The sequence below is a fragment of the Crinia signifera genome, chromosome 8 (genome assembly GCF_055691185.1).
Source record: "Crinia signifera chromosome 8, ASM5569118v1, whole genome shotgun sequence".
NCBI lineage: Eukaryota > Metazoa > Chordata > Amphibia > Anura > Myobatrachidae > Crinia > Crinia signifera.
The window spans coordinates 61,345,392-61,371,969 of NC_139224.1; the positions used below are offsets into that span (position 1 = coordinate 61,345,392).

The 26,578-nt window shown below is 42.1% G+C and overlaps 1 protein-coding gene across 1 annotated transcript; it reads left to right on the top strand.

Moving 5' to 3' along the window:
- On the top strand, positions 1-26,143 carry ACO2 (aconitase 2). The gene is made up of 17 exons (XM_083156548.1): positions 1-110; positions 3,944-4,086; positions 4,331-4,589; positions 4,702-4,794; positions 9,742-9,900; positions 12,396-12,651; positions 14,898-14,989; positions 15,236-15,341; positions 15,437-15,594; positions 15,737-15,810; positions 15,907-16,018; positions 17,056-17,178; positions 17,942-18,097; positions 18,238-18,429; positions 20,715-20,847; positions 21,709-21,830; positions 23,048-26,143. Exons 1-17 carry the CDS (start codon positions 75-77, stop codon positions 23,180-23,182), a joined length of 2,349 nt encoding a protein of 782 aa, XP_083012674.1. The 5' UTR covers positions 1-74; the 3' UTR covers positions 23,183-26,143.
- The last annotated feature ends 435 nt before the right edge of the window (positions 26,144-26,578 follow it).

A 26,578-nucleotide genomic window follows, 5' to 3' on the forward strand; every position in this document is an offset into this window, starting at 1 on the left:
CCCACTCATTGCTCTTTATAAAAACTATCGATGGACGTCACATCCATGTGACCTCATCTTTGTCAGTGAACAAAATGGCGCCGTACTGTGTCCTGGCAGGCCGGCTGCAGGTGAGCGGGCGGAGAGGGGATGGGTAGCGTTGGTCAGCTAAGAGGGCTGACACTGCTGCTAGGAGCACGGGATGTGTTGGCGGTGCTACGGTATGTCGGATCGCTGTGTAGGTGCTGTCATCATGAAGTCTGGGTGCTTCTAACATAGGGGTGACCTGGCTCTTGTTGCCATGGCGACGAACATGTGTTCTTTACCTATGGCTGAATGTGTTGCCGGATAGTTGTCTGTGGCTCCTCATCCTGAGTTAGCTGTCACCTGCCAACCAACTGTTATGTTCAAGGTGATCCCAAGGTGACAGAGCGTGCTACTACTGCGACTCTACCGCGGCACTCAGTGCCAGCTATCACATATGGGTATTCTGCTCCATGGTAGGGAAGGAAATAAAGTGGCTGCACCGGTTATGATGTTTGGCTGAGAATAGGCCCCTGCACATCATTTAGAAATTTGTTTCACATCATCTGTTAACTTGTTTCCAAGCAAAGGAAAAGTTTTTGTTGTGCTCTTGGGAGGGGGAGAAGTACAATGATGCCCATAGCAGACTCGAACTATCATTTCGAGCATGTACTATGTATATAAAAGCTAGAATTTGGTTTCTATGAGCACCACCTTATACTTCCCTTTTTCTCTCCTATCTGGTAAAAGCCCACCTCATTATTGACACGAAGCAGGAAGCTTTACCAACAAGATGCATGATCCGGCAGACAAGATAATACATGTGAATACTCACCCCTCCAGTGTTATCTGCCAGTGCACAAATCTCACCAGTTTAGTGCTTATGCGAAGTCTACCTGCCCTTTCGGTTCCATTGCAAAAGTACGAGCTCATGTGCCAGATGCAGTAAATTTTCCAGGAGAGTCTGCGAATGTAGCGCAGCTCAGTCCGAAAAATTTCGGCCATACAACGAAGTGGTTAATACATCTGTCCCTCTGTTTTTGGTACAGAAACAGTTCATGTCTTCTGGGTCAACCTTGGACCTTTTTAGAATGTGACAGTTGGTCATACATTGTGCAACTGTAACATATTGAATATGTTAAGGTTCCTGAGAACTGGACTTTAGACACTACATTAGTTTAATGTGGTGTTTTTGTTTTTTATTTTATTTTTCCCATGACCTGAAACGTGTATCTTGCAAGATTTGCTGTCTTCCCAAATGTCACATGCTATTACTTTAGTTTCCAACATGAACAAATGAGCAGAACAAGAAAACCGTACATGACAATGCAGGGCAATTACAGATGTGTCAGGTGGTGTTGTACGCATTTGGGCATAGACTTCTGGTATGCATAGACTTAAATGGCAGCCAGGCAGGGGGAAAACCACTCAGTGTGTATGCACTGAGCGGCTTTCCCCCTAGTGGTGACCACGATCATCACTGCCCATACATGCTGGGCATAGTCCCCCAGTGTATATGGACCTTAAGAGACTGCATCCGGGCCATAACTTTATCAACAGATACATGGGAAAGAAGTGAAGGCCCATACACACTGGGCGCCTTTGAGCTGAAACCCGCTCAAAACAACATGTTTTAGCGGCGTTCAGCTCAAAGCCGGGCAGTGTGTACGGCCCACCGATGAGCGGTGATGCGTGCTCCCGCATCATCGCCGGGTAATACCAGCAGATGGTTGGCTTTGCATAGCATAGCACTGCGCTATGCAAAGCCCCATGCCCCCCTGCTGACTGCGCCGGGCAGGGGGAAAGTCGCTCAGTGTGTATGGACCTTCAGAGCTGCTAAGATGGAGCGGGCAAGGTGATGAGGTCTTGGTGGGATTGGATGTATATGGTACAGTTTGTATGTGACGTTTGTGGCAAGGGCAGAAAGTGAGGAAGTGGTGGCCAGTTTTATGGTCCGCTACCTAATATGCGGGGGGGGGGTGTTTGAGGGTGCTGTGTGCGTGAAGAAGCAGACCTTTAAACTGTTATGCTGCTTTCCCACTACCTACATGGGTGAAGACACATTTTTTTTTTTTTAAACGGGTAAGAGCCATAAAGATCCTTTCCCACTGCAGATTTTAAATGGTAAATTACTGTTTAAAAGCCGTTTTTGGCACATTCACACTTACCCGTTTAAAAACCCGTTTAAACTATAGTAAAAATGAGGGTGGGGGGGTCCCCCCCACTGCGGGCTGGTATTAAAAAATCAGGAAACCCGACAAATAGGGCTTCGCTGTTTTTTTTTTTTTTTTTAAACCAGCTCCAGGTCCGGGGCTGGATCCCAAAATACTGGGGACAAAATGACTAGGGGTCCCCCGTATTTTAAGAACCAGCCCCAGGCCAAACCAGCCACCAGGGTAATGCCACAGCCGGGGGGAGACTTTTTATACAAGTCCCCCCCCCCGGCCAAAGCATTCAGCCCTCTGACCGGTCAGCCTGGCCAGGGGCCCTGGGGGAGTGGGGACCCCCCAATTAAGGGGTCTCCCCCCCCCCCCCCCCCCTCCAGGACTTACCTGACCAGGCTGAAGCCTGGTGCTGTCCCCGGTGACCCTGTGCGATGGTCACTGGGCTGATTGAAGTGTAAAAAAAAAAAAATAGAATAAAAACTATTGTCTTTTTTACTGTGGAACTATGAGTCCCAGCAAGCCTCCCCCGCATGCTGGGACTTGGAGAAACACAAGTCCCAGCATGCGGGGCATTAAAGGGCCCGCTGGCACTTGTAGTTCCACAGAATAGTCAAACACACACTGACACACAATAAAAATAAAACTTTTTAATACATCCAAAGCCCATACATACTGATACTTGCCTATCTTGAGCCCGTCGGTAGGTCCCTGGTTCCGGGGCTCTAGGGCTGAAGAGTCCAGGGTCCTGGATCCGAAGAAATCCATGGGGGACCTGTGGAAGGAAATCCTACTCACCAGGTCTTCTGGCGACGATCCCGTCATCTTCTCCGTAGTCAGCCGCCGGTACCCATCCGACTTTGAGAGGCGCAGAGGTGTTTCATCTTCCGCGCCTCATCCGAATGATTCTATTGGCCACTAGGCAGCTCTACCTGTTTAGAAAGGCTAAAAAAAGGGCAAATTACCGTTTAAGAGCTGCAGTGGGAAAGGGGTATCACACTACAGTGTACTATTACACTTCTAAAGCATTATTGAAAAGATCAATGAGTTTATGTTGACTCTGACCTACCTTCAATTATTGTGCTATTGTTTTTTTGTTGTGTTGTATGTGAGCCTGGCACCTGATGCTTCAATATAAACCTTTTCAAAATAAAAAATATCAATGATTTCTAGAAACACTAAGAGGTAAATTTACCAAGTGTGTATTTGCCATAGCAACCAATCAGATTCTACTTGTTTATGTAGCACCTTCAAGAGGATAATAGCTAGCATCTGTTTGGCTGCTTTGAGCAACATATCTAGTAAATTTACCACTAAGTTTCTTCTGTTCCTCTGTGTGGGGGTTACTCTGATTCACTCGGAAAGGCACAATCACTCTCTAATGGACAAAACCATGTGCACTGCAAGTGGGGCTGATGTAACATGTGCAGAGAGAGTTAGATTTGGGTGTTTTATTGTTTCTGTGCAGGGTAAATACTGGCTGCTGTATTTTTACACTGCAATATAGGTATCAGTTTGAAGTACACACCCCACCCAAATCTAACTCTCTAACCCCCTGTGCATGGAATGTAACCGTTGCACAATGAAGACCTAAACCCGATGTGAATAAGAACAAAGTAATTGAACATTAATTCCGCTGTATGATATATACTTAATATGCTATAGTGGGTATAGGCATTTGAATGTGTATATTGAATCGATGGCACTTATATAGATTGTTACGGAGTTCATAACTAGACTGTGGTTATTTATTCCTATCTTTTCTTTATTTCCTATAGCAAGCCTTGGGCTATGGAGCTCGCAGATACCACATTTCAGCTGTCATGTGCCAGAGAGCCAAGGTGGCAATGAGCCACTTTGAGCCCAATGAGTATGTCAACTATGAGAAACTGGAGAAAACCATAAACATTGTTCGTAAGCGGTAAGGCATAATGATTACTCAGACTTCGCTTCACATTTCTCCATTAAACCAAATCCAATATGTGACTATTAGTTCTTAAACTGAATTCTATAGACATATTTAAATTAAGAACCAAGCTCCCAATTATTTTTAAATGTTCTTCCTGTAACAACTGTATTTGTGTTATGCAGTAGCTATAAATGAGAGAATTATCTGTCTTCTCTAAATGGTTTGTCTGATAACTCCTCCCAATGTGTCTTCCCAGTTTGGACCGTCCCCTTACCCTGTCAGAAAAGATTGTGTATGGCCATATTGATGACCCCGTGAAACAGGAAATAGTAAGGGGGGAGACCTACCTTCGGTTACGCCCTGATAGGGTAGCCATGCAGGATGCCACTGCCCAGATGGCCATGATGCAGTTCATTAGCAGTGGGCTGCCTAAAGTGGCTGTGCCCTCAACCATCCACTGTGACCATCTGATTGAGGCCCAGCTTGGTGGAGATAAGGATCTCAAAAGAGCCAAGGTATAAACAATACTGGACAATTCCTTATCCAAATAATGACATGTCAGTGTGTGTGTGTGTGTGTGTGTGTGCGCGCATCTTCACATATCAGATCTTCTCGTTTCACCATTAGGATGTCAACCAGGAGGTTTATAACTTTTTGGCAAGTGCTGGAGCGAAGTATGGTGTTGGTTTTTGGAAACCAGGCTCAGGCATCATCCATCAGGTAAGTCTTCTGTGGCATATGGGATGGTTGTTTACCATGGCTTTTTGCTGCTATCTATTGGTTCTTGATCTCACTCCTTTATATAACCCTTCTAAATGTTCTAACAAAGTTGTATAATATATTTGTTATGATTCCCATACAATCATAACACAGACTGGTAAACTTTTATTCTGATGAGGTTGGACACTAGGCAACAAACACTCCTCAGCTGGGGACAGTGCCCAAAGTATGTGTGGAAGAGCATGTCGCTGTACATCGCTTCCAACAGTCACCTGAGATGACCTGAAGAGTTTGTGCAGCTTAGCAGGGAAGAGATGCCAACTATAAATTTCTTGCTGTTCATGTAACCAGAAGCAGCGTGTTGTCTAATTTCTTCCTGGCCCTCCTCATCCGTAGACTCTCCCAAATCTATCCTAAGCCCCCTCTGGAACATAAGGCCTGATTTTTAAAGGTGGATTCAAATCTGTTGTGATTGTGAAACTGTATGCATTGATTATCAGAAAATATGCTAATGCCACAGCTGTGGGGATTTGTCAAATATTCCCACCAGCAAGGTCTCATCTGAGACAAAAGTTAAACCTTGCATCTTTTGTACTTTAAAGTATCCCTATGGTTGCTCAGAATTGCTCAGGCAATTGGATCTAAGATGCTGGGACCAGTGAACTGTGACAGTATTCTTATAACCTACCTGTATTTTAAAAAGCCATGTGCTGTTACTGAACAGAAATGCTCAGTGACTGCTGTCAATTGCAGCACATGTGTAGCCACCCCCCCCCCCCTAACAAACTGCACAGATCTGCAAACGTTGGCATTGAGTCCACCTCAATCAGACTCCGTGTTTCATAGACAGATTAACATTTCATATTTGTTTGGTCTGTAGGTAAAGGTAGAATCTCAGAAAATATAAGATATTATATAAAGGGACCATTCGTTCAGACGGGAGTTTATTAGAATTGTACATTACCTCTGTCCCAGAAGCTGAAATTGGACTTTGTAAAATTCTTGATAATAGATCAATCTGTGCTCTATAATGGAGCAACGCTGATGGGGACCAATATTTAATCAATCATTGAATTGTTAAGCCAGTTTAAATGTAGTAACATTATAAAACGCCCTGTATTCTCTTAAGGTCTATAAATTCATAAATTGGTCCAATTGCCTAAATATTCATGTATTGCCAACTACATAAGAAATAGGTGGATGATTTATACTTTAGAATAATACAGAGGAAGGATAGTTAGGCGCTCACCTAGTGTGTGTTAGTAGTAATATATATGATGCATATGCAGTAAGTAAAGAAAATATGTTTATTGTAACAACAATTGGTATTTACAGTAAGTAGAGGTAAAACAAGTGGGGTGTGGGTGCCCTGGGCACAAATGTTACTCTGTAATTGAGTTGGAGGTGATAAGTCAATGACAATGAGCCCTGGTGGGGAATAAGGGTGTCAGCAGACCCCTTTTTACCATAAACCTCCTGCAGTTTATGTCTCAAAGTAATGGTGGAGTGGGAAGGTGTGCTGGGACCCTGTAGGGAATGAGGGAATCAGCGGATTCCTTTGTGACCATAAACCTCCTAGGTTTATGTCCCATGCGGTGGGAGCCTGAGGTGCGGTATGAGTTAATGTTATTGCGGTGAGGGGGTGTGATGGCAGTGAGCGGCGTCCCACTTACCCTGTCAGCCGGCGGCAGAGATGCGTAACGGAGCTCAGTGTGCCGCTCCGTGTGATGTGGTCCTCATTCTTGTAAGTTCCAGCCTGGTGGGTGCTGGATCCAACAGACGGTGCGGCTGGGGATGGACGTGCTGTCCGCCGCTGCCCGGCTCACGGACTGTGCGGCTGGCGCGTCACTTCCGGGTAGCGGTGATTGGCTGTGCGCCGCTTGTCCCGGAATGACGTTACCAGGAGTCCGTGCGCTCAACTCAGAGTGGAGGAGACTTGGCCGTGGATCTGTCAGTCTGGATGTTGCTGTGCCGGCAACGCGACGCGATTTTTAGCCCCTATACGATGAAAGATTGTATAAGCACCCTAAAGGGTGCTTTTAACCGTAATGGGTGCTTACAATGTTAAATGCACCCCCCACTATAAACGTGAACCCGAAGCGTGGCGAGCGCAGCGGTACGCGTCCTCCAACCTTTTCATACCCCCACTATCCACGTCGGCCCTGGAGTTGAGAATAGAGTGGCGAGCCCGAAGCGTGGCGAGGGGACGCGGATACCTTCACAGGTATCGGAGTCCACTCGCTGGCTTTACAGGTATCCGCGTCCCCTCGCTGCGCTTGCCACGCTTCGGGTTCACGTTTATAGTGGGGGGGGGGTGGCGTGGGGGTGCATTTAACATTGTAAGCACCCATTAGGGTGCTTATACAATGTCGCATCGCATTGTATGCCATACAATTTTAAAATTGTATGGCATTGTACAATATCGCATACCATCGTATGCGATGGGTGCCGCCAAAATACACAAGTACCCAAAAATTCATCAATCTTTCTCAATATTACAAGAGTGTGATTTTTGTCTAGATAGTGAAAATCATGTGGATTTTTTATTTTTTTTGCACTAACCTTCTAGGCGGTGTTAAACATGAAGTCAATACCAATGCGCGGCCTGCTAATTCAGTATCTCTTAGCAAAATAGACTGCAGACAAGGCAATTTGGACTAGATCAGACTATCCTAGTGAATATAGTCAAAATCTCCAGTGCATGTAGTCAATATAGCTGGGGCAAAATCACCGGAGCGCTAATTAAAGCTAGAGCATAGTCTGAAAGACTTTATATTTACCACGAGTCAGTAAATTAAACAGGGGTCCGTAGCTTCTGGACTGATGTGTTTCGCTCCTATATGGGAGCTTTGTCAAAGAATCGTAAAATTCTTTAGGAATATGAGGATATTTCCAGTCTAATGCATATCGCTTGGCTTATGTTGCCTCATGAATTTAACATTTGACTACTAGACTGAAGGCTGCTTACAGAATTAAATATATATATATTTTTTTCATACATTGCATATAACATGATTTTTCTCCTCTCCCATTCTATTCCTATAACAATCTGTTGCATATTGTAAATGTGTATTGATATAATGGGCCAGATTCTCTAAGCTTCAAAAGTGATAAAATGGAGAGTGATAAACAGCCAGCCAATCAGCTCCTACCTGCCATGTCACAGACTGTTTGAAAAATGTCAGACAGGAGATGATTGGCCCGCTGTTTATCACTATCCATTTTATCACGTTTGAAGCTTAGAGAATCTGGCCCTTTATACGGAATCGCTGAAGAGATTTTTTTTTTTTTAACGAACCTTTTGACACGGTTTCTAACCTAGATTTTGTATCCGGATTTCTAGAATAAAACCATGGTAACACACACTTGTTAAATCAGAGTGTATTCTGCCCAGTAAAAGACACTTGCCTGCCAGCTCTGAGGGGTTTCCTTATTAACAATCATCTCCTGAATCCTTTCCCTTTCCAGTAACAGTACTACTGCTGTTTGCTCTAGATCAATGTGTCCTGGCACAGTGTTGGGTCCTCTGCCATAACACTTGGCACTATTACAGTATGTCAGATCGTCCCTGCTGTGGAGAGATCTTGGCAGCACCAAAGGTGACTGACTGAAGTTCTGGATGTATGTGTAAATGCTGGATCCTTCTCTCCCCAGTAGAAATACAAAAATGTCTCATCCCTTTTTAAACATTCAGCTGCTTTATTTACCCCATTTCTCTGTTAATTCTGTGGATTATACATGCCATATTCAATAATTCTACATATCTTTATATTTTTTTTCTTGTTTTTTTCTATGATATTGTTTTATAGCCCTGTAGTACAGGGCTCGAAATTTCTTTAAAATCTAGGAGCCAGGATGAAGGTATTGGAGCCAGACAAACTAAGGGACAGTGCACGGCAAAGCCACGTGCCAAAAATTTACACTGTAATGCCTATTATACGTGCCGCACACCATTACATATTATGCCATAATGCCCATTAAGCATTGTGCTGCACACAGGAATACCTATTGCATATTATACCACACACCATAATACCCAGTACACGTAATACCAAACACTGTACTGCCTATTACACATTATGCCACACACTGTAATGTCTATTTCTGAAGGGAAGAAATCCTTCAATGGTCGGCAAGCATTGAATGACCTTCGGTCCCCTTCTGCTGCATGCAGGGGGCGGGCGTTCGTTGCTTACCTGCACAGTTCTAGAGGCTCTGTGCTAGAACTAGAATTTTTTTCCAAACCAAACTTGCCTGTTTATGCATGCATTTCATTTGGTTTCTGGAGAAAGTGGGTTTTCTTAAGTTTATTATGTTTTAATGCAAAGCACTGAGTCCTATAAGAATTCTTCAAGCATTGCAATTTGTGCTGCAGTAAGGCACTTAGAGGTTAATGAACATAACAATTGTCTCTTTATAGGAATCCTGGGAAGTGGATTTTGTCTGCAAGGTCCTCATTCTGGTTGGCTCGTAAAGCAGCGTTCATTTGACGCTCTGTCATCCTTGTATCACTGTGTGGTCTAACGCCCGCCCCACCGCTATTCTGCAATTTGTTTTTTTCCCCTACCCCCGCGCAGTGCTGCAAATGAATGTTTTGCAGCCTTGTGTGGGTGCCCGAAATAATTTGATCAATGATTTTTGAAGCGCTTGCTAATGTAAGTCACTCTTTAGTGCCTTCGATTAGCGGTGTCTAAATGCATGCCAATGCCTCCTGCATGATCCCACTGCGAGCACCACGGAGACTATGCAAGTCTCAGGGTGCCCACAGTGAATGCACGCATAAGTGCTTTTGCGTTTTAAACATCGGTTGCCATTGCGAGTTTGCAGCGTAGGTGACCAATCCGAATGTTCAATGTACAGCTATTGCAGGCCATGATTATCTCTCTCTCGTTCTTCTGTTCCAAAGTACGTACATGTTTTTAATTTTTAATTTTTTTTTCACTTAAGATTATCCTGGAAAACTATGCATATCCTGGAGTTCTCCTCATTGGTACAGACTCTCACACTCCTAATGGTGGAGGTTTGGGGGGCATCTGCATCGGAGTTGGTGGGGCTGATGCTGTAGATGTAATGGCTGGAATTGCCTGGGAACTGAAGTGTCCAAAGGTGAGTTGCTTGGGGTTATACTTTCTACTCCTTGATGGTCCCCTAATGTACATCTAACAAGAGCTAGATGTAATAGTTCTCCGCATTTCTAAAGGTTTTTTCCTCACTGCATATGTTTAATGAAATATCTTGCTTCATTATTTAAAGGGAGGGGGGGGGGGGGGGCTGTGTGTGTGTGTGTGTGGTTTTTTTTTTTTGTTTTTGTTTTTTTTCTTCCTCAGTGATTCATTGTCTTCCGGAATCTTATCCAGGACCAATTGTTTTAGCATGGTTCTATACAGGACTAAGCAGAACTTGCTTTTAAGTAAATTATAATATCTCAAGGTGACATAACTTTTTTTTTTTTTATTTTGTTTCTTATATAGCGCACACATATTCCACAGCGCTTTACAGAGACTTGAACAATCACATCAGTCTCTGCCCCAGAGGAGTTTACAATCTATATTCCCTACCACGTATAAACCGACATTCTAGGGTTAATAATTTATTTTTTTGTAAGCCAATCAACTTACCAATATATTTTTGGCTTGTGGGAGGAAACCCATGCAAGCACAGGGAGAATATACAAACTCTACACACAGAAGAGCCATGGTGGGAATAGCTGCCCCAGATACTTGTATAAGTGTTAGATATTCTCTCCACACATGAAGGATGGTCCTGCTGAAATGAGCTAACAGTATAATCCCGGATTTTAAATCTGGCTTCCTGGAGGTCACATGGGATAGTTACAATTACTGATATTGTAGATGGCAAAATATGGTCAGATTGTTAATTGGTAGCAAGCACACTGTGATCTTCCGGACCGATACTGCTGCCCACCTCTAATATTTGACTAGGATTTCCACTGGTCATTTTAGGGGCTCTATTAGATTCTGGTACATTATGACACAAGGTATTACTGAGGATAGTAAATCTCCCTCACAACTGAAGATGGAATCTGATTTGACCTGCTTATTTACCCAGAAACTGAGTCTATTTACACCTCATCACATACGATGTCTAAGTGGGTATGCAATCTGGGATCACGTCTGTTGATCCCCGCCGACAGCCGTGATCCTGGCCCATTTGCTGTCAGACGGGATTCAATGTCCCGCCTGCCGCTGGGCGAAAACGGCCACGGATTGTCGATCTGCGGCCTGGATAAGGACACTCCACTGCGGTTATCGGCAGAAGGGGCCCGACAGCTTCTGAAGTCTGCCGTGATCCTGCATTTTAATCATTAATGACGGCATTGAATAGGGAGCCGCCGCTATTTCTACATCAGAAATAGCGGCGGCAAATTGCATTCCCCCCCTAAATGTAGTAATTGCATAGAAATGCACTTCAGTTTAATACATGGTCTATATTGTACACCTGCTAAATTGTAGATGATCTGGCCTACAGTATCTAAACGATGTTGGAGAAATTGCCTACAGGCAGGTGATATCTTTTGCTATATTCTGGTCCTGTCCCAAGATTCATCAGCTCTGGAAAAATGCTTTTTGCTTTAGCATCTACAATCCTCCAAACTTCTATCCTGATGTCACTTGCCCTGGCTCTGTTACATATTTATCCGGGAAACTTGCCTAATGCAAGTTGCTACGTGTTCAGCAACATACTACTTGCTACTAGAGCTGCTACAGCACAAGACTGGAAGAATCCCTCTTCCCCACCCCTTTCTAAAATCCATTCTGCCTATCAGATGGAAACTTTAGTTTTACACTACTCACCTCAAGGCAACTTCTCCATTAGCCAATTGGGTTATCTGGCACGAATATTCAGCCTCTAGAGATGGAGCAGATCTCTTATGCTGTGTTCACTCTGATTCAGGGTCATTTTCGATTTGGACTACTTAAAGACATTTTCCTTTTTTTTTTTTTTTTTAAATTTGTGTGATTTAAGATCGAAGATTCATCAGATGCCTATTTTAAATGCTACTTTAATGTCTAATTGATTTTATGATACAGTTTCTGTATCCCTTTCCATAGTTAATGGAACACAACACTCAATAAAAAATTGATGCAAAAAATAAAAATTAGCTTAGTCAGAGTTGTGTGGAACACCTAGTAAGGTGTTAGGTTTAATATAAGTTGTATGTTCCCAAGCAATGTGCTGTTGCTGGACCTTTACCTTGGTCCCAGAGCCCACTTTTGCTACACATATTTCTTCCATATCCAAACTTTGGTAGTAGCACCTTATTTAATGTTTCACTACATGAAAATGCACAAAATAAAAATACATTACTTTTGGGCTATAAATGCACTTCAAGGTTTAGATTTTGGTCTCTTCCCCAAGGTGTCTTAAACTACCAAATTATCTCTGTGTAATACAGGTCTGAAATACTTGGGACCAGAATTATTTGGTATTTCACCAGGTAAGTTTAATGACTACCCAGCGGGAAAGTACTAATGGACTGAGACTATTATAAGTCAGAATAAAATATAAAAGCCTATAAAATATGAACATTCACTGGGTAGTAAAACTTTATTTATTTTTCAATATTTTGTCTGTTTCAGGTCATTGGTGTTAAATTGACTGGAAAGTTATCTGGATGGACTTCACCAAAAGATGTCATTCTGAAAGTAGCAGGTATCCTGACTGTGAAGGGCGGCACTGGAGCCATTGTAGAATATCATGGGCCCGGAGTGGACTCTATCTCATGTACTGGAATGGCAACAATCTGTAATATGGGAGCTGAGATTGGAGCTACAACCTCTGTATTTCCCTACAACCACCGCATGAAAACCTACTTGGATAAAACAGGGCGTTCAGGTGTGTTTGTGGTTCTTTTTCTCTACTTGTTTATACAGGCACCTTGGCTGCAGTGCTAGTTATATGCAATATGACCTCAGTCTTTCGCATCTCTTATTTCACTATATATTGACATGGTTACACAGTTGATTTATACAAGCCCTAACAGTGCCCACACATGGTGAGGTGTGCTACGTTAGATTTGAGCTATACAATGTTTGCTATGCAATTTGAACATTGTACAGTTTGAGTATTCCTTATTTGAAATGCTCAGGACCATGAGTATTTCAGATAAGGGATTTTGGATTGCTTTTTAATTTTTCATACTTGCCTGGTCCCACGGCGTCCTTCAGGATCTTCAGTGGTCCCAGGGTTGCATTGAGCGAGTTTGCAGGTGCGCCGTTTATGTCACCCGCACAATGCACTCTTGAAGAAGATGCTGAAGGCCGCCGTGGACATCAGGGGACTTGGTAAGTATGAACAAAGGGGCAGGGGGGAATCCAAAATATTCTAAATACCACGGTTTTTGGAATATATTTTGGATAAGAGATCTCCGAATACAGGAGACTCTAACTGTACACTCTGCTATTTGCATTACATAACATTTGAGCTAGACTACAATATGTAAAGTACATATTATGTGATTTGAACTAGACGCTGTGCAATGTAGTATAAAAATACCTGCCTGCACATACTATCTGACTTGCAATATGGACTATACAGAAGCGTGCATCATAAGGCAAAATAAACCCTGCGATTTGCACTAGATGTGATTTTTAGCTAAAGTTCAAAGCGCATGTGGGAATCGCACCATGTGGAAACTAACTCCACTATACCCCATAAGTTTTCGTGCTATTTAAATCCAGAGTTCTCAGGCCAGTGATTCTTCAGTCCTTCTATATCTGCTTTCATATTTTGAGTGGCTGTAGACAAAGTGGCTTTTGCCCTAAAATTCCAATGTAGTTAACATTGAAACATAGTTTGTGAGGTTGAAGACTTGAAGTCCATAGAGTTCAACCCATTTATAAATTGTGTGTGTGTGTGTGTGTGTGTGTGTGTATCTATCTCAGTACTGTTACTGGCTACCTAGCTGGCTGTGCCATCACCATGTGGTGCCGCTGAATGGCGGCCTGGGTACGGCACAGCTCGGTAAATATGTTCCCCATGTTCATCTCCCTTTATTAGAATGCGTCTAGTGTGTGTGTGTGTGTGTGTGTGTGTGTGTGTGTATATTTGTACTGCCATTGTTGCCTGTTCCTTGTATCGATAACCCATTGTATTGCAGTATGTGCATTGTTTTTAATGTCTGTAAAGCGCCTTGAGTCCTGTTAGAGACAGTACGCTATATAAAAAAAAAACTTACTTAGTCTAGCATTCCCTGAGCCCCTGGCTGATATTTACCCTACTGTACCGCCCACTATGCATTCTCATTAATCGTTGCATCCCGGATGTAAGCTTTCTAATCACATTAAATTTCACCCAATGTGTCTAAATTCCTCATTACTTCATTGAAATGAGTCCTTCCATCTGCAGTAAACCTAGTATTTCGTGTCCTGAAAAAAGCAGAAACTTTATCCTAATTAAGTTTCACACCACAGTAGAACTAATAAGGTACACACTGCTCCTTTCCCCTTCTCCCCCCACAGACCTTTTTCTGTATATAGTTGGTTATGGGATTTCCTCCAGAGGAATCTGGTTCAGTGAATGCTCTTTTTACCTGTTGGGAAAGAGGAGTTTGCATACCCTGCTAGTACCAGCAGTCGTGTTGGCACTTCACCTCTGTTTCCATGAAAGCGGGTCTGGTAGGGGGCAGAATGAAATGGAGGGTCCAATACAAGGCAGTAATGAGATCGTGTGTGCTTTATAGTCTTAGTGCTGGGTTTGGGGGAATAGGGGGATATTCCTTATGGCTTTTTTTTTTTTTTGCCTTGGGAAAGCCTCAGACACGGAGACTCATAGATTTCGGAAGGATTTAATAAGTCTGACCTTTTTAGTTCTTTGGACTCCTGTCTGTATTGACTCCCTCCTGTGTACTATAGTTGCCAATTTTCCTAATTTATTTTAAGCTCTCACAATATTGTCCCAAACTAGGTGCACTTGCTACCTACCCATAGTCCTATGGGTGCTTAGGTAGCTAATGAGAATATCATTCTTTGATCACACGTTAGTGCAGACTTGCAGAATTAACCCTCTTTCATGTCCAGTAAAGATGTGTATATGGTTTACAGTGTGGTGCGTCATTATATATTATCTGTTCCTTATTTCAGAAGTTGCATCTCTAGCCGATGAGTTCAAGAGTAATCTGGTACCAGATGAAGGCTGTGAATATGATGAATTGATTGAAATTAACTTGGATGAGGTAAGTGCTCTCTGACTTTACCTGCTGTAGTTGTTGGATGGGGATTATGGCAGTAGGTGGTGGTTAATACTTAATAAAGGTTGAACTACTTCATTTAATGCCTCTGTGCTGACATTTAGGCATGGTGTTCAGTCCTTGCTGAGTTTTTAGTGGCCACACTACTGCTTTGTGTGCTGGGTTTAGGTGACCTTTATTACTTTGTAGGCAGGTAGTAATGGATGTCTAATGTCTGCTTATCTCCAACAGCTAAAGCCATACATCAATGGGCCTTTTACGCCAGACCTGGCCACACCGGTATCTGAGGTGGGAACTGTTGCAGAACAAAAGGGATGGCCTTTGGATATCAGAGTTGGTAAGCATATATCTAAATTATTTTTTTTCTTTCTTTTAAAAAAATCTAGACTTTAATGTTTTCAAGCAAACATCGCTTTCTTCTGGTTTTTGTAGGTCTGATTGGCAGCTGTACAAACTCCAGCTATGAGGACATGGGCCGCGCTGCGGCTGTAGCCAAGCAGGCTTTAGCACATGGACTGAAGTGTAAATCCCAGTTCACCATAACTCCAGGCTCTGAACAGATTCGAGCCACCATTGAGCGAGATGGTTATGTGAGTGCTAGGCTGTAAGAGGCAATGTTCTATGTTAGTGCAGTAATTGGCCCTTTATACCATAAATAAATTCCCTTCCATTTAATAAATGTAGCGCTTTGCAGTATTTGAAAATAAATACAAAATGTCTTTTTATTAACAGGCTGCCATACTCCGTGATGTGGGCGGTTTAGTGCTTGCAAATGCTTGTGGACCATGCATTGGCCAGTGGGATAGGTAAGGTTGCGTGCAGACATTTTTGTGATGTGACCAGTAGGGCCTTTAATCTATTTTCCAGCTTTATAATGAACTCCTTGCATGCCTCCAATTTAGGCAAGACATTAAGAAGGGAGAAAAGAACACTATTGTGACCTCCTATAACCGAAACTTTACAGGAAGGAATGATGCAAACCCAGAGACTCATGCCTTTGTCACATCCCCAGAGGTACTCTCACTACTTTGTTCAAAAGAATAAGCCACCACGGTTATTTATAGTTATATTGAAATGGTTTTAATTTAAAATGAAGTTCTGCCTCCTGAACCCACTGGCAGTATCCCTTCGTCCATGTAGTCCTTGGCACTTTTGAGAACTAGTTGCATTATATTATGTAATTTTTTTTTTTTTTTTTTTTCCAAGTAGTAGGTTGCTTTAAAAAAGGGGCAGACTAGATGGGCTAAGTGGTTCTTATCTGCCATCAAATTCTATGTCATTAGTTATTGTAAATGGTTATTCTTAGACTTTGGTCTCTGCAGTTAAGTGAAGGAATACAAGTCATAGGAACTTTATATAGGTACTTGTAAGCCCGCTTGACGCAAATGCTTCAAAAGCTAGTAGCTGTAGTTTCACTTGCTGCCAACAGATGGCCGTGTGTCGGGAGTCCTCTCCCTTTCCCTCTCGGCTTTAAACCAAAAGTTATCCAACAACTCAACCCCAAAAAAACCTACACATCTTATCTGATTTTAGCCATTGATACGTGCCCAAATTGAATGGCTATGTCTTCACACTCTTATATCAATATGTATACTTTGCAGTCTAAGGGGCATACACACCGGTCAATTTTAGCCCACTTTCTAAGTGATCTGACTAGATTGCTTTGAAATTTAGCACTGATTGCTCTGTGTGCATGCCCCCGAGCATTGGCAATGTGCGTTGCCTTCACCTGACTAGATCTTGGCTACCTGTGTCAAGATCTAGTGAAATCGCAAGTGTTTGCACAGATCGCCCATACACACATTGTTTGGGTGATCTAGCAAGCCCGGTGCGCTGAGCGATATGACTAGACTAGATCACTGAGGAAACAAGGCTCATACACATGGAGAAAAGTATGGGTGCACAGCTGCTTTTGGTTTTCTGTCTGTTCCCAGAGGGCTTGAAGATGGAGCCGCTTTTCTTCCCAAAAGTTTAAAACCGGCAACTTTTTAGTGTAATAAGACATGCTTAAAGTGAATAATTTCTGTTAAGACTGTTACATTTCTTTCTAGATAGTTACTGCTTTATCGATAGCTGGTACCTTGAAGTTTGACCCAGAAAAAGATCATCTCACTGGTGCTGATGGGAAGAAATTCAAACTGGAACCACCAGATGCAGATGAGCTGCCAAAATTGGTATGTGTCATTATAACTACAGAAGTGACAATTGGTTATAACACTCCAGAAGTACAATATAATTCCAGACCCAGGAAATGTCACTTGCATTTTGAGCTACAGTTCTGGTATTAGGAGGGAAATCTACAAAGATGGGAGTTCTAATTCACAAGGGACGTTGCTATGGGCTATCTACTTAGTACTAAATGAATATCTAGAAGATAATAGTATCTGGTTGCCCATGTGAAATAAAACTCATATCTTGGTAAACATCCCCCTAGGAGTCTGTTCAAATGTATTATGTGCTCTTTCACCACAACAATTATGATTTTATATATATATATATATATATATATATATATATATATATATATATATATATATATATATATATATATATATATATATATATATATATATATATATATATATATATATATATATTTTTTTTTTTTTTCTCCTCTTCCAAAAAGAGTTCTATTGCGCCTGGCCATTAATTCTTTTAGGACAGCATCTTCTGACCTTGGTTAACAGTAAAGCCATTACGCACCCTGATATGTTCAGTAGTTCTTTCCTTATTTCTGTAAATCTGGTGTTAATGTTAGGATAATACTATTTTTCCTACATTTAACCAAAATGAAACATTCAGAATTTTTTAAATTTTAAAACTTTTTTTTTTTTTTTTTTTTTTTTTAAATGATTCCTACCATTATATGAAATGTTAGACATCGCAATGATTGCTGTAGGATTTGTTACATATTGGGTCCTTTACCACTTCCTACAGAACTTTGACCCCGGTCAGGACACCTACCAATATCCACCCAAGGATGCGAGCAGTAAACCAGTGGATGTGAGTCCAACCAGCCAGCGCCTACAACTCCTGGAGCCTTTTGACAAGTGGGATGGGAAAGATCTGGTTGACTTGAAGATTCTTATAAAGGTAAACTTTTACTTTTTTTTTTTTTTTTTTTGTGGGGGTTGGTTTAACCGGGGCTTTTAATTTTTTTGTCTTATATTTAAACAAATTCTGCACCAACAGTGTTGCCTGTCCTAAATGTTGTGTTTGTTTTTTTTCCACAGGTGAAGGGCAAGTGCACAACAGATCACATTTCTGCAGCTGGCCCATGGCTGAAATTTAGGGGCCACTTGGACAACATTTCTAATAATTTGCTGATTGGTGCCATCAACATTGAGAACAACAAGGCAAATAGTGTGAAGAACTTTCTGACCCAGGAATATGGATCTGTCCCTGACACTGCTCGCTATTATAAGGTAATGCTGCAAGTCATTCTGGCCAGTAGAGTTAAGTAGATGTAACCAAGGTACTGTGAGGGTTAAATGACTGAAGGTGACATTACAATAACGAAGATGTTTTTTAAAATGTATAACTATTTGGCAATAGTGGTATTTATCACATAAGGTGGTGACTTTCTCCTCATACTTTACAAATAGTCATCTGGAACTAAAAAAATTTACAGACCAAGGCTGAATAAACCAAATGCACAATTTGCTGTGCCCTTGTGTCTAGAAGGGCAGCTAGATACAAAAGTTTTATATTCACTATAAATACATAATTATAAAAATAAATATGCACATCAAAATCTCCTCTGGGTATTGTTATGGTCTAGTCTGTTCCACTTGTTTTTGTCTCTATACCCACGGTCTATGCTGTCCATATATACGAGTTGATTTACTAAAGTATGAAAGGACAAACTACACAGAATGTCACTGTACCACAATGGACCTTTTCAGAAAGGTACAATAACAGGTGGTAGTGGTAGTAATGAAGGTACCAGCTTTATATAGGGGAGTTGTTAGCTCCTCCTTTCTCAGAGTTCAGGAGCAAACAAGAGCTGCCGACCACTTGGACTCCGGGACACAAGTATTATTGTGTTCACATGGATTGAATAAACTGGATTGGCGCATGACCACTTACCCATAAGGACCAGGAAGGGAACATAGGGGTACATTTATTAAGCTTGGTGAAGTGATAGTGTCTAATCTTTATCACCGGCCAATCAGCTCCTACCTGTCATTTTTCAAACCAAGCCTGCAACTTTACAGTTAGGAGCTGATTGGCCTGTGATAAAGTACCAGCCACATTCTCACTTCACTGAGCTTAATAAATCTGTCCCTCAATCCCTTGTAGTAAGGAACTGCTGGTGGGGGAGCATTAAAACCTCTAATGCCTGTTGTACCTTGTCTTAAAACACGATTTTGGTATTTTTTATTTTTTGATCTCTAGTTTTACACTTTAACACTTTAACTGCACTATGAGAATTGTCCATGTCATTTCAAAATAACAGAAGGGACAAAGTGCAGGGCTTTAGACAATGCAAGTGCAGAGGTCCACTTCTGACATAAGACTTTCTTTTTGGACGGAAGTTCTGAATACCCAGAAGAGTGCTTGATACGTGTGTGTGTGTGTTTATTATTTTTTTTACGTTGGCATTGACTCAGATCTATAGACCAGGGGTGGCCAACCAATCCGGGCAAAAAGCCAAAAAATGTTCTGGTAAGGCAAAAAGCCGCTACAATGCGAAAATGGGCTTGGCCTATATACATATAAAGCCAGTTTCATCTATCTGGCCTTAAATTTCTTAAAGGGCCCTGCTTACAAGGGACCTTGGGGCAGCCAGGAGGGATCAGGATGGCAGGCAGAGCATTAACTGAACAAGCTGTGAGGGGCGTAACTTATTGCACCCTAACCTTACCCTGCACCCCATGCCCTCTGCCTTACTGAACCTCCATGTTACTCTGCAGACAGAAGACACATGGTAAACCTCGCCTTCCCATGCCGGTCAGCTATTTCATGTGGAAGGCCATGCTGGTAACCAGGGATCAGTGTCCACTCTGCAACCACCATTGCTCGTGGACACTCTCAGACCAAAGTTCAGCATCTTGTCCATCTCAATGTTCCCGGGGTGCACACTGCAGAAAGCCAGTAGTGCAGGAAGAAACTGCAATGGGTGGGACTGAAGCAGGCGCTCCACAGTTACTTCCTGGCCAGCCTCTCCCTGCTGCACTTTTCACAGTAGTGCTTTGCAGCATGGGAAAAGTTAGAGGGGAGGAGGGAGGGAGAAGCCAATGGTCTCAGGCTCTTTTCTCCCTCTGCAGAACTGCTACTGTCCCTCTAATCGCATCTCTTATCCCCCGGGGGAGGATGTTAGTAGTATTGCTGGAGACGCTGCTGCCGCCAGTGTCCTCCTAGTGCGACCGCACATGCACAGCACCTCCGGGCCACGGCTGCATAAGGGGTGACCTGGCGTGTGTGCTGTATCGCTAGGAGGATACTGGCAGCAGCAACTCAAGCGCCAGTTCAATACTAGTAGCGTGTTCGGGTCTCTACTTATGCGGTGGCGCTGTGCACACCCGAGCTGCAGATAAGGGGGAGAAGAGCCACATGTGGCTCAGCCACACCTGCTATAGACACTTGGATTAATATACCTGATTTGTGTGAAGCCTCCAGGATTTCTAGTAGGTTAAATAAGGGAGCTGTTCTGTATGTAATGGTATCATTCAGGTCAGATGGTTACCAAAACACTTCTCTTTTGTAGGCACATGGGATTAAATGGGTGGTGGTCGGTGATGAGAACTATGGAGAGGGATCCAGCAGAGAGCATGCAGCCCTGGAGCCGCGGCACTTAGGAGGCAGAGCCATTATTACAAAGAGCTTTGCAAGAATTCATGGTGAGTTTGTAGTATGACCTAGACCCATTAAGCCATTCTATATGTGGTTTCTGAATGCTGTTCAGGGTTCATAGAATATTTTTTTGGTCCCCTCTTTCCTCGCCCTTTTCTTTTGACAGTCCAAATTGAGCATAAAACAACCTTCCTAATGATAGTTGTCTGTAGTTTGGCTTTTGGGCATGTCCTTTTTCTAGAAAAGCATTGTGATTCTTAAACGATATGGTCTTTTCCTTGACCTACTCCATCACTCACATGTTCCCGCAGATTGGGTGTTTATGTTAAGGATAGTAATATTGGGGCAGATTTATTACGCTTGGAGAAGAGAGAAACTGGAGATAAAGCGGAGAAAAGGTAAAAGGAGATAAGCACCAGCCAATCAACTCCCAACTGTCTTTTTCAAACACAGCTGATTGGCTGGTGCTTTATCTTATTTTACCTTTTCTCCGTTATCTCCAGTTTATCTCTTCTCCAAGCTTAATAAATCTGCCCCATTATTCCTGTATAAAGGTTGTTGGATTTCTGTTTCGCTTTCCGGAATCACCAGGGTAACTTTATTTTTATTTTTTCTTGTTTTGACCCACAATATCCCTGGGCTAAGGAATGACTTAAATGATGGTTCTAGGGCAATCTCTAAGTTGGATTTTTGTTTAGATCGCTAAATATGGTTACAAACAAACCTATGAATTTGCTTTCTAGAATATACTCATGGTTGTCTTAGTATGACCGTTGGGTTGTATTTTACATTTTTCGCGGAAGGAGGGTAGCTAGTCTCCTAGTGGTTACATGGTCTGTCACTCAGTGGCCAAAGAATTATGTAGAAGTATTTTTTTTCACAGCATCCTAATGCTAGATTTATTGCAGAAACTAACCTGAAGAAGCAGGGACTGCTACCTCTCACCTTCGCAGACCCAACTGACTATGAGAAGATTCACCCTGAGGACAAGATATCACTTGTTGGACTTAAGGATTTTGCACCTGGAAAGGTAAGTGTATAAATCCTGACCCTTTATGGTACACCATAACCTTTTGGTTTTATAATGTTTTAGATTTCACACTGATAGCTTACAAATAAAATCTATTCAAGGGAATCCAAACCTGAAGATGGCATCGTGCTGCCGGGACTTGGGTTGCTGGCAGTTAAGACACAGCAGCATCCCAATGCGCATGTTCTAGACACCTGGGTGTCAAGTACCCTAATCCTACCTTCATGAAGCATGGCCCTACCTGGTGTCTTCCCCCCTTTGCATAAGTTCCCCTATACTACCTAGAACTCAATTATTGAGCCCAGTTCTATTCAGGGGTGCCTGGGCAAGTCACTATTTTTCCTACAAGTAACTATTTGGGGGGGGGAAAGACTGAGGGGTTAATTGACCAAGATGGGATGTTGCTACAAAAAGGAGTGCAAACAAAACCTTTGCATCTGTTCAGCAGGGACCCTGTCCAATATAAGAGAAGGACTAGCAAAAAGTAGTGCTGGTAAGGCACAGCCAAGACCAACCGCTGCCAGGACTACTTCTTAATATCACTAACTTAATCCCCATCAGGGGAGGAAAGTTTATAAAAGGAAGAAAGCCTGTTCATTCATAAATTTTAATGCCTAAAAGAAGTGGCTTGAGTACAACTTACAAACAGGGGTGTAACCAGAATTTGGTAAGCCCCATAGTAACATATAAAATGGGCCCCTGTCCTAATTCTTCTGGTGACATCTCTGCCGCAGTTGTTAGTGCTCTGAACCATAGTAGTGGTCTTACTGCATTGTTGCCCTACAAAGTACCCCAAATCACTTTGCCATAGTGCCCCCAGTCCTTATACAGTACAACCACTATATAATGTGCCACATTACAGTTCCCCAGTTCATATTATGTAACCTGATAATGACCTCTACTACATTTTATACCAAAGTAGTATATCTAGGAATGCCCCTTGACAAGCTCATTGTAAAGGGTCCCATGGCAAAAGTGTGTAAGAACCCCTATTTACCACTGAATGTTGAAAAAGTATTCAAGTTTTTGTTTTCACATGGAAGGTGGGCCCCATAGTAGCTGCACTCCTTGCACCTATGGCAGTACTTGGTTACAAACATTAATGAAGTACTATACAATATGGCATGGAAGACTTAAGCTAATGTTATAGGTGAAGTTTAATGGTACTTTTTTTTTTTTTTTTCTTCCCTTTTTTTTTTTTTTCTGGCCACCTGCAGCCTGTGCAGTGCATAATCACTCATCAGAATGGTAAACAAGAGACCATCCTCCTGAATCACACCTTCAACGAGACACAGATTGAATGGTTCCAGGCTGGCAGCGCACTCAATCGTATGAAAGAGCTTCAACACTAGAATCGCATCACTGGCCACATGTGGTGGTTTTATATTTTCTCTCTTCCATTTAACAGACTGTTCAGTGAATGATCCATTAGAATGGTTAATCACTTAATGATGCAGCAGTATGAAATACATCTTAAATTGTACCCTCCCCACTTTTTTTTTCTTTCTGCGAACTTTTCCAGGACCTGCTACAGTATGATTTGTACACCATGCCTATGTATTGTATTTATTGCAAATTGCTGTTGCTGCTGTGATTTTGTTTTCCAGTCTGTGGAAAACTTAAAAGATCTATGCGCAATGTTAACAAAAAAAAAAAAAAATCTGTATTTTAACGCCAAACAAAGTGGTTCTAAACGTCCCATTGTACAAGTTATTTTTTTTTCTACTATTTTGGTCATGTCTAAATTAATATAATTTTTCCTGTTGCATTACATCATTTTAAACATGGTGTTAAATGGGGTTTAATCAGCCTGTTCTGTGACTACTTTCCACTGTTCATTTTGCATGGCTGTAAGCTGTAGAAGTGAGGCTCTGTTGGCACTGTGGTACAACATGTTGCTAGTTTTTATGTGAGGTGTCACTAACATTATGGTTAATACCTGGTATGGCAAAGTGTGGAAAGCGATACTGATGCAGTGTAATGCTCTAGAAGGAAATAAATGGATTATATCTGGGATAAAATATAACCTTCCTTCTGATGGTGTTATTTCACCCATGTACAACTATTACCTGCATAATATAATACTATTCTGTTTAAGTGATGGAAGATGTATGCCATCTTGTCTTTGGAACACCTACTTTTCTGGTTAGGCAAGAAAATCTTATGCAGTTGAAGAGTTTGGTTTGTAAGGCAGCAATCTCCCTGAGGACCTTATTCCTTGGTAGACGCTGAACATCTGCGATGACTCACAGCAGCGTAAATAAGCAAATGCCAACTTCAGCAGTCTCATCAGTTTTAAACGCCCAAGTCACTCCCACAACACCGCATATTACAAGCTTTTTGCCTTTTTCTTCAGTCACCTCCCAGAAATGCCTATGACTTACGGCCTTTACTTCTAATTATACTGATCTTGTGGCATTTCCTTACAGTAGCTAGAAAACAAACCTAATCTGCACTCTGTCCGCCTGTGAATCAGGCCCTAAATATCAAATGAGAAACTTTGAACAATGGGTGGGGGGGAGAAAAAGGTATCGCCAATGTATTCCAGTTCAACAGTCTATGGAAATGTGCTGTCTTATTCAGATCGCCATTTGTGTCCATTTACAATATGTTACGGTCTTCAGAAAACAGGTTTTCTCGGTATACCAAGCTCATGCTTTACTCAACTACTTGAGACAGTGGTTATTCTCTGAATGTATGTTGTATGAAATCTATTTACAAATCTGTAAATGCCAAACTAAGATAAATATACACTTTAACTTTCTGCACAAAATAGAAATACAGGCAAAATGCACCTTCTAATCTCCTGCACAGAAGTGATGGGCGCAGGAATATTTGATGTAATATCTGCCTCTTGTTCCTGCAATATCTTGCATGTTCACATGGTCTGTGAAGGGGCTCATTGAGGCTGGGTACACATTAGACGAACTGTGTCCAGCTGATTGCAGAAGCAACAGAACGCTATATGGCGCGGTGCATGCACTGCACAATCTAAACAACTGCATGATTTAGCATGACCCAGCCACATATAAATGCATGGGGTTGTCAGTTCCATCATCAGATTGCACCACTTGTAAACTAGATCTGCAAATGTGACTGTCAACCTTGTCTAATGCGTACCCAAAATGCATGGTAACTATGTAGAAAAGGGTAAAGGCTAAGGGGCCCGTTCCCTATGAGATTGCATATACAATGTGGTCTGGATGGGATCTATTACTGCCCAGGATCACCTAGCTATAGTCAGACGCTGGGACAGGGGCTGTGCATATGCCTTTGGTGCTGTGCGGTAAATTTCTAATCTCAGAATAGCGGTAGCCGCTGGAACCAATGCAAAACTACTTAATATGGATTCTATGGGTTAAGCGGCTGCCAGCAGGACAGGAGGGATTGGAAGTTGCTGCAGTCCCTCCTAGATACATTTGGGGGATACTTAATATTTGTGGTTAAACCCTGAAAACACAAGAATGAACCACAAATATTACATGGTAAAAGAGCCCCTAAATACTGAATGTAGCTCCAAGATGCACACAATGGGGTCGATGTTCTAAGCCTTGGAGAGAGTAAATGGGCTCCTCTTTTATAATGAACATTTTATGTAAGGATTGCATATACAATGTGATTGGGGTGGAATCTTAACATCCGGATGTATCTTCCTTCATATATGCGGGCCCTGAAAGAAGCCTGTCCCTGCAATCATCTACATACAGGCCGGCAGCACTTAATATTTGAGACTATTCAATTTTGGGGATTAAGATAAATCTTAAATGAAAAATGGGCCTCATAGGGATCTATATATTAAGCCTTTGACAGAGATAAAATACTAGGCAAATATCTCCGCACTGCCTGATTTTGAAAAATAGCAGAAGCTGGTTGCCTGATACTGTATCACAGTCCACTTCTTTTTTTCTTCTTCTCGCTCTCTCTATCCAACGCTTAATACATAGAACCTTTTAAACCAGTGGTCATGCAGTGCATGTTTTGCAGGTCTCCTCACAGAATCACAAGTTCTCCACCTGCGGACCTTATAAAATGTGTCTGAGTAATTAGTACACCTGTGCACCTGCTGGGTTACCAGCAAAACCTGCACTGTGTGGGGTAATGAGGACGAGTTCCCTGACCACTGTTTTAAACAATCCTTGGGAGTTTCACCTTCTAAAATGCACTTATCGAACGGTTGCAGTTGTGCAGATTATGCTGTTGATCAATGATTTTTTTTTTTTTCTGCAATGCAATATCTGAAAGACTTACTTCAGGAGTGAATAGTTTTTGTGTATATAAATCTTACAAAATAAAAAGGTAATCTTACATGAGGAGGAGGGTTCTTTGTTTTTCACTTGCGCTTTGTTTTTGTGTGTGTGAAGAATATTTTGATCAGTATTTCGGGAATGCAGTCATGATGCAGGGGAAAAGTGTATTTTCAGGCAGTGTCTCCTGCAAATTCCTATTACGAGGAATCTAGATGGTCTTGTACACATGACACTGCTTGGCATACTGCAAGAGTGCTATGATTGGCCTAGGAAAACTTGCTATATTGTCATAGTTGAAGCATGACACTTTATCTACAAGATATAACAAGTTATAACCACCCTGATTCCCACCTTGGGGGAGTGAAAACTGCCCACATTGGATGTCAGTTGGATGATACCTGCAGCTTTAGAGATTGATAGCTGTAGGTGTTGAAAAGGTCAGTGCCACTATCTTTTCACACATTGGCAGGTTGTCTTAAGGTGCGTACACACAAGGGCGAT

Bases quoted from the DNA above. Each gene is read 5' to 3' on its own strand.
- ACO2 (XM_083156548.1), top strand. From the start codon at position 75: ATGGCGCCGTACTGTGTCCTGGCAGGCCGGCTGCAG. The intron at 15,595-15,736 runs GTGAGTGCTAGG...TTTTATTAACAG, and splicing joins CCATTGAGCGAGATGGTTAT to GCTGCCATACTCCGTGATGT. The intron at 18,430-20,714 runs GTAATGCTGCAA...TCTCTTTTGTAG, and splicing joins ACACTGCTCGCTATTATAAG to GCACATGGGATTAAATGGGT.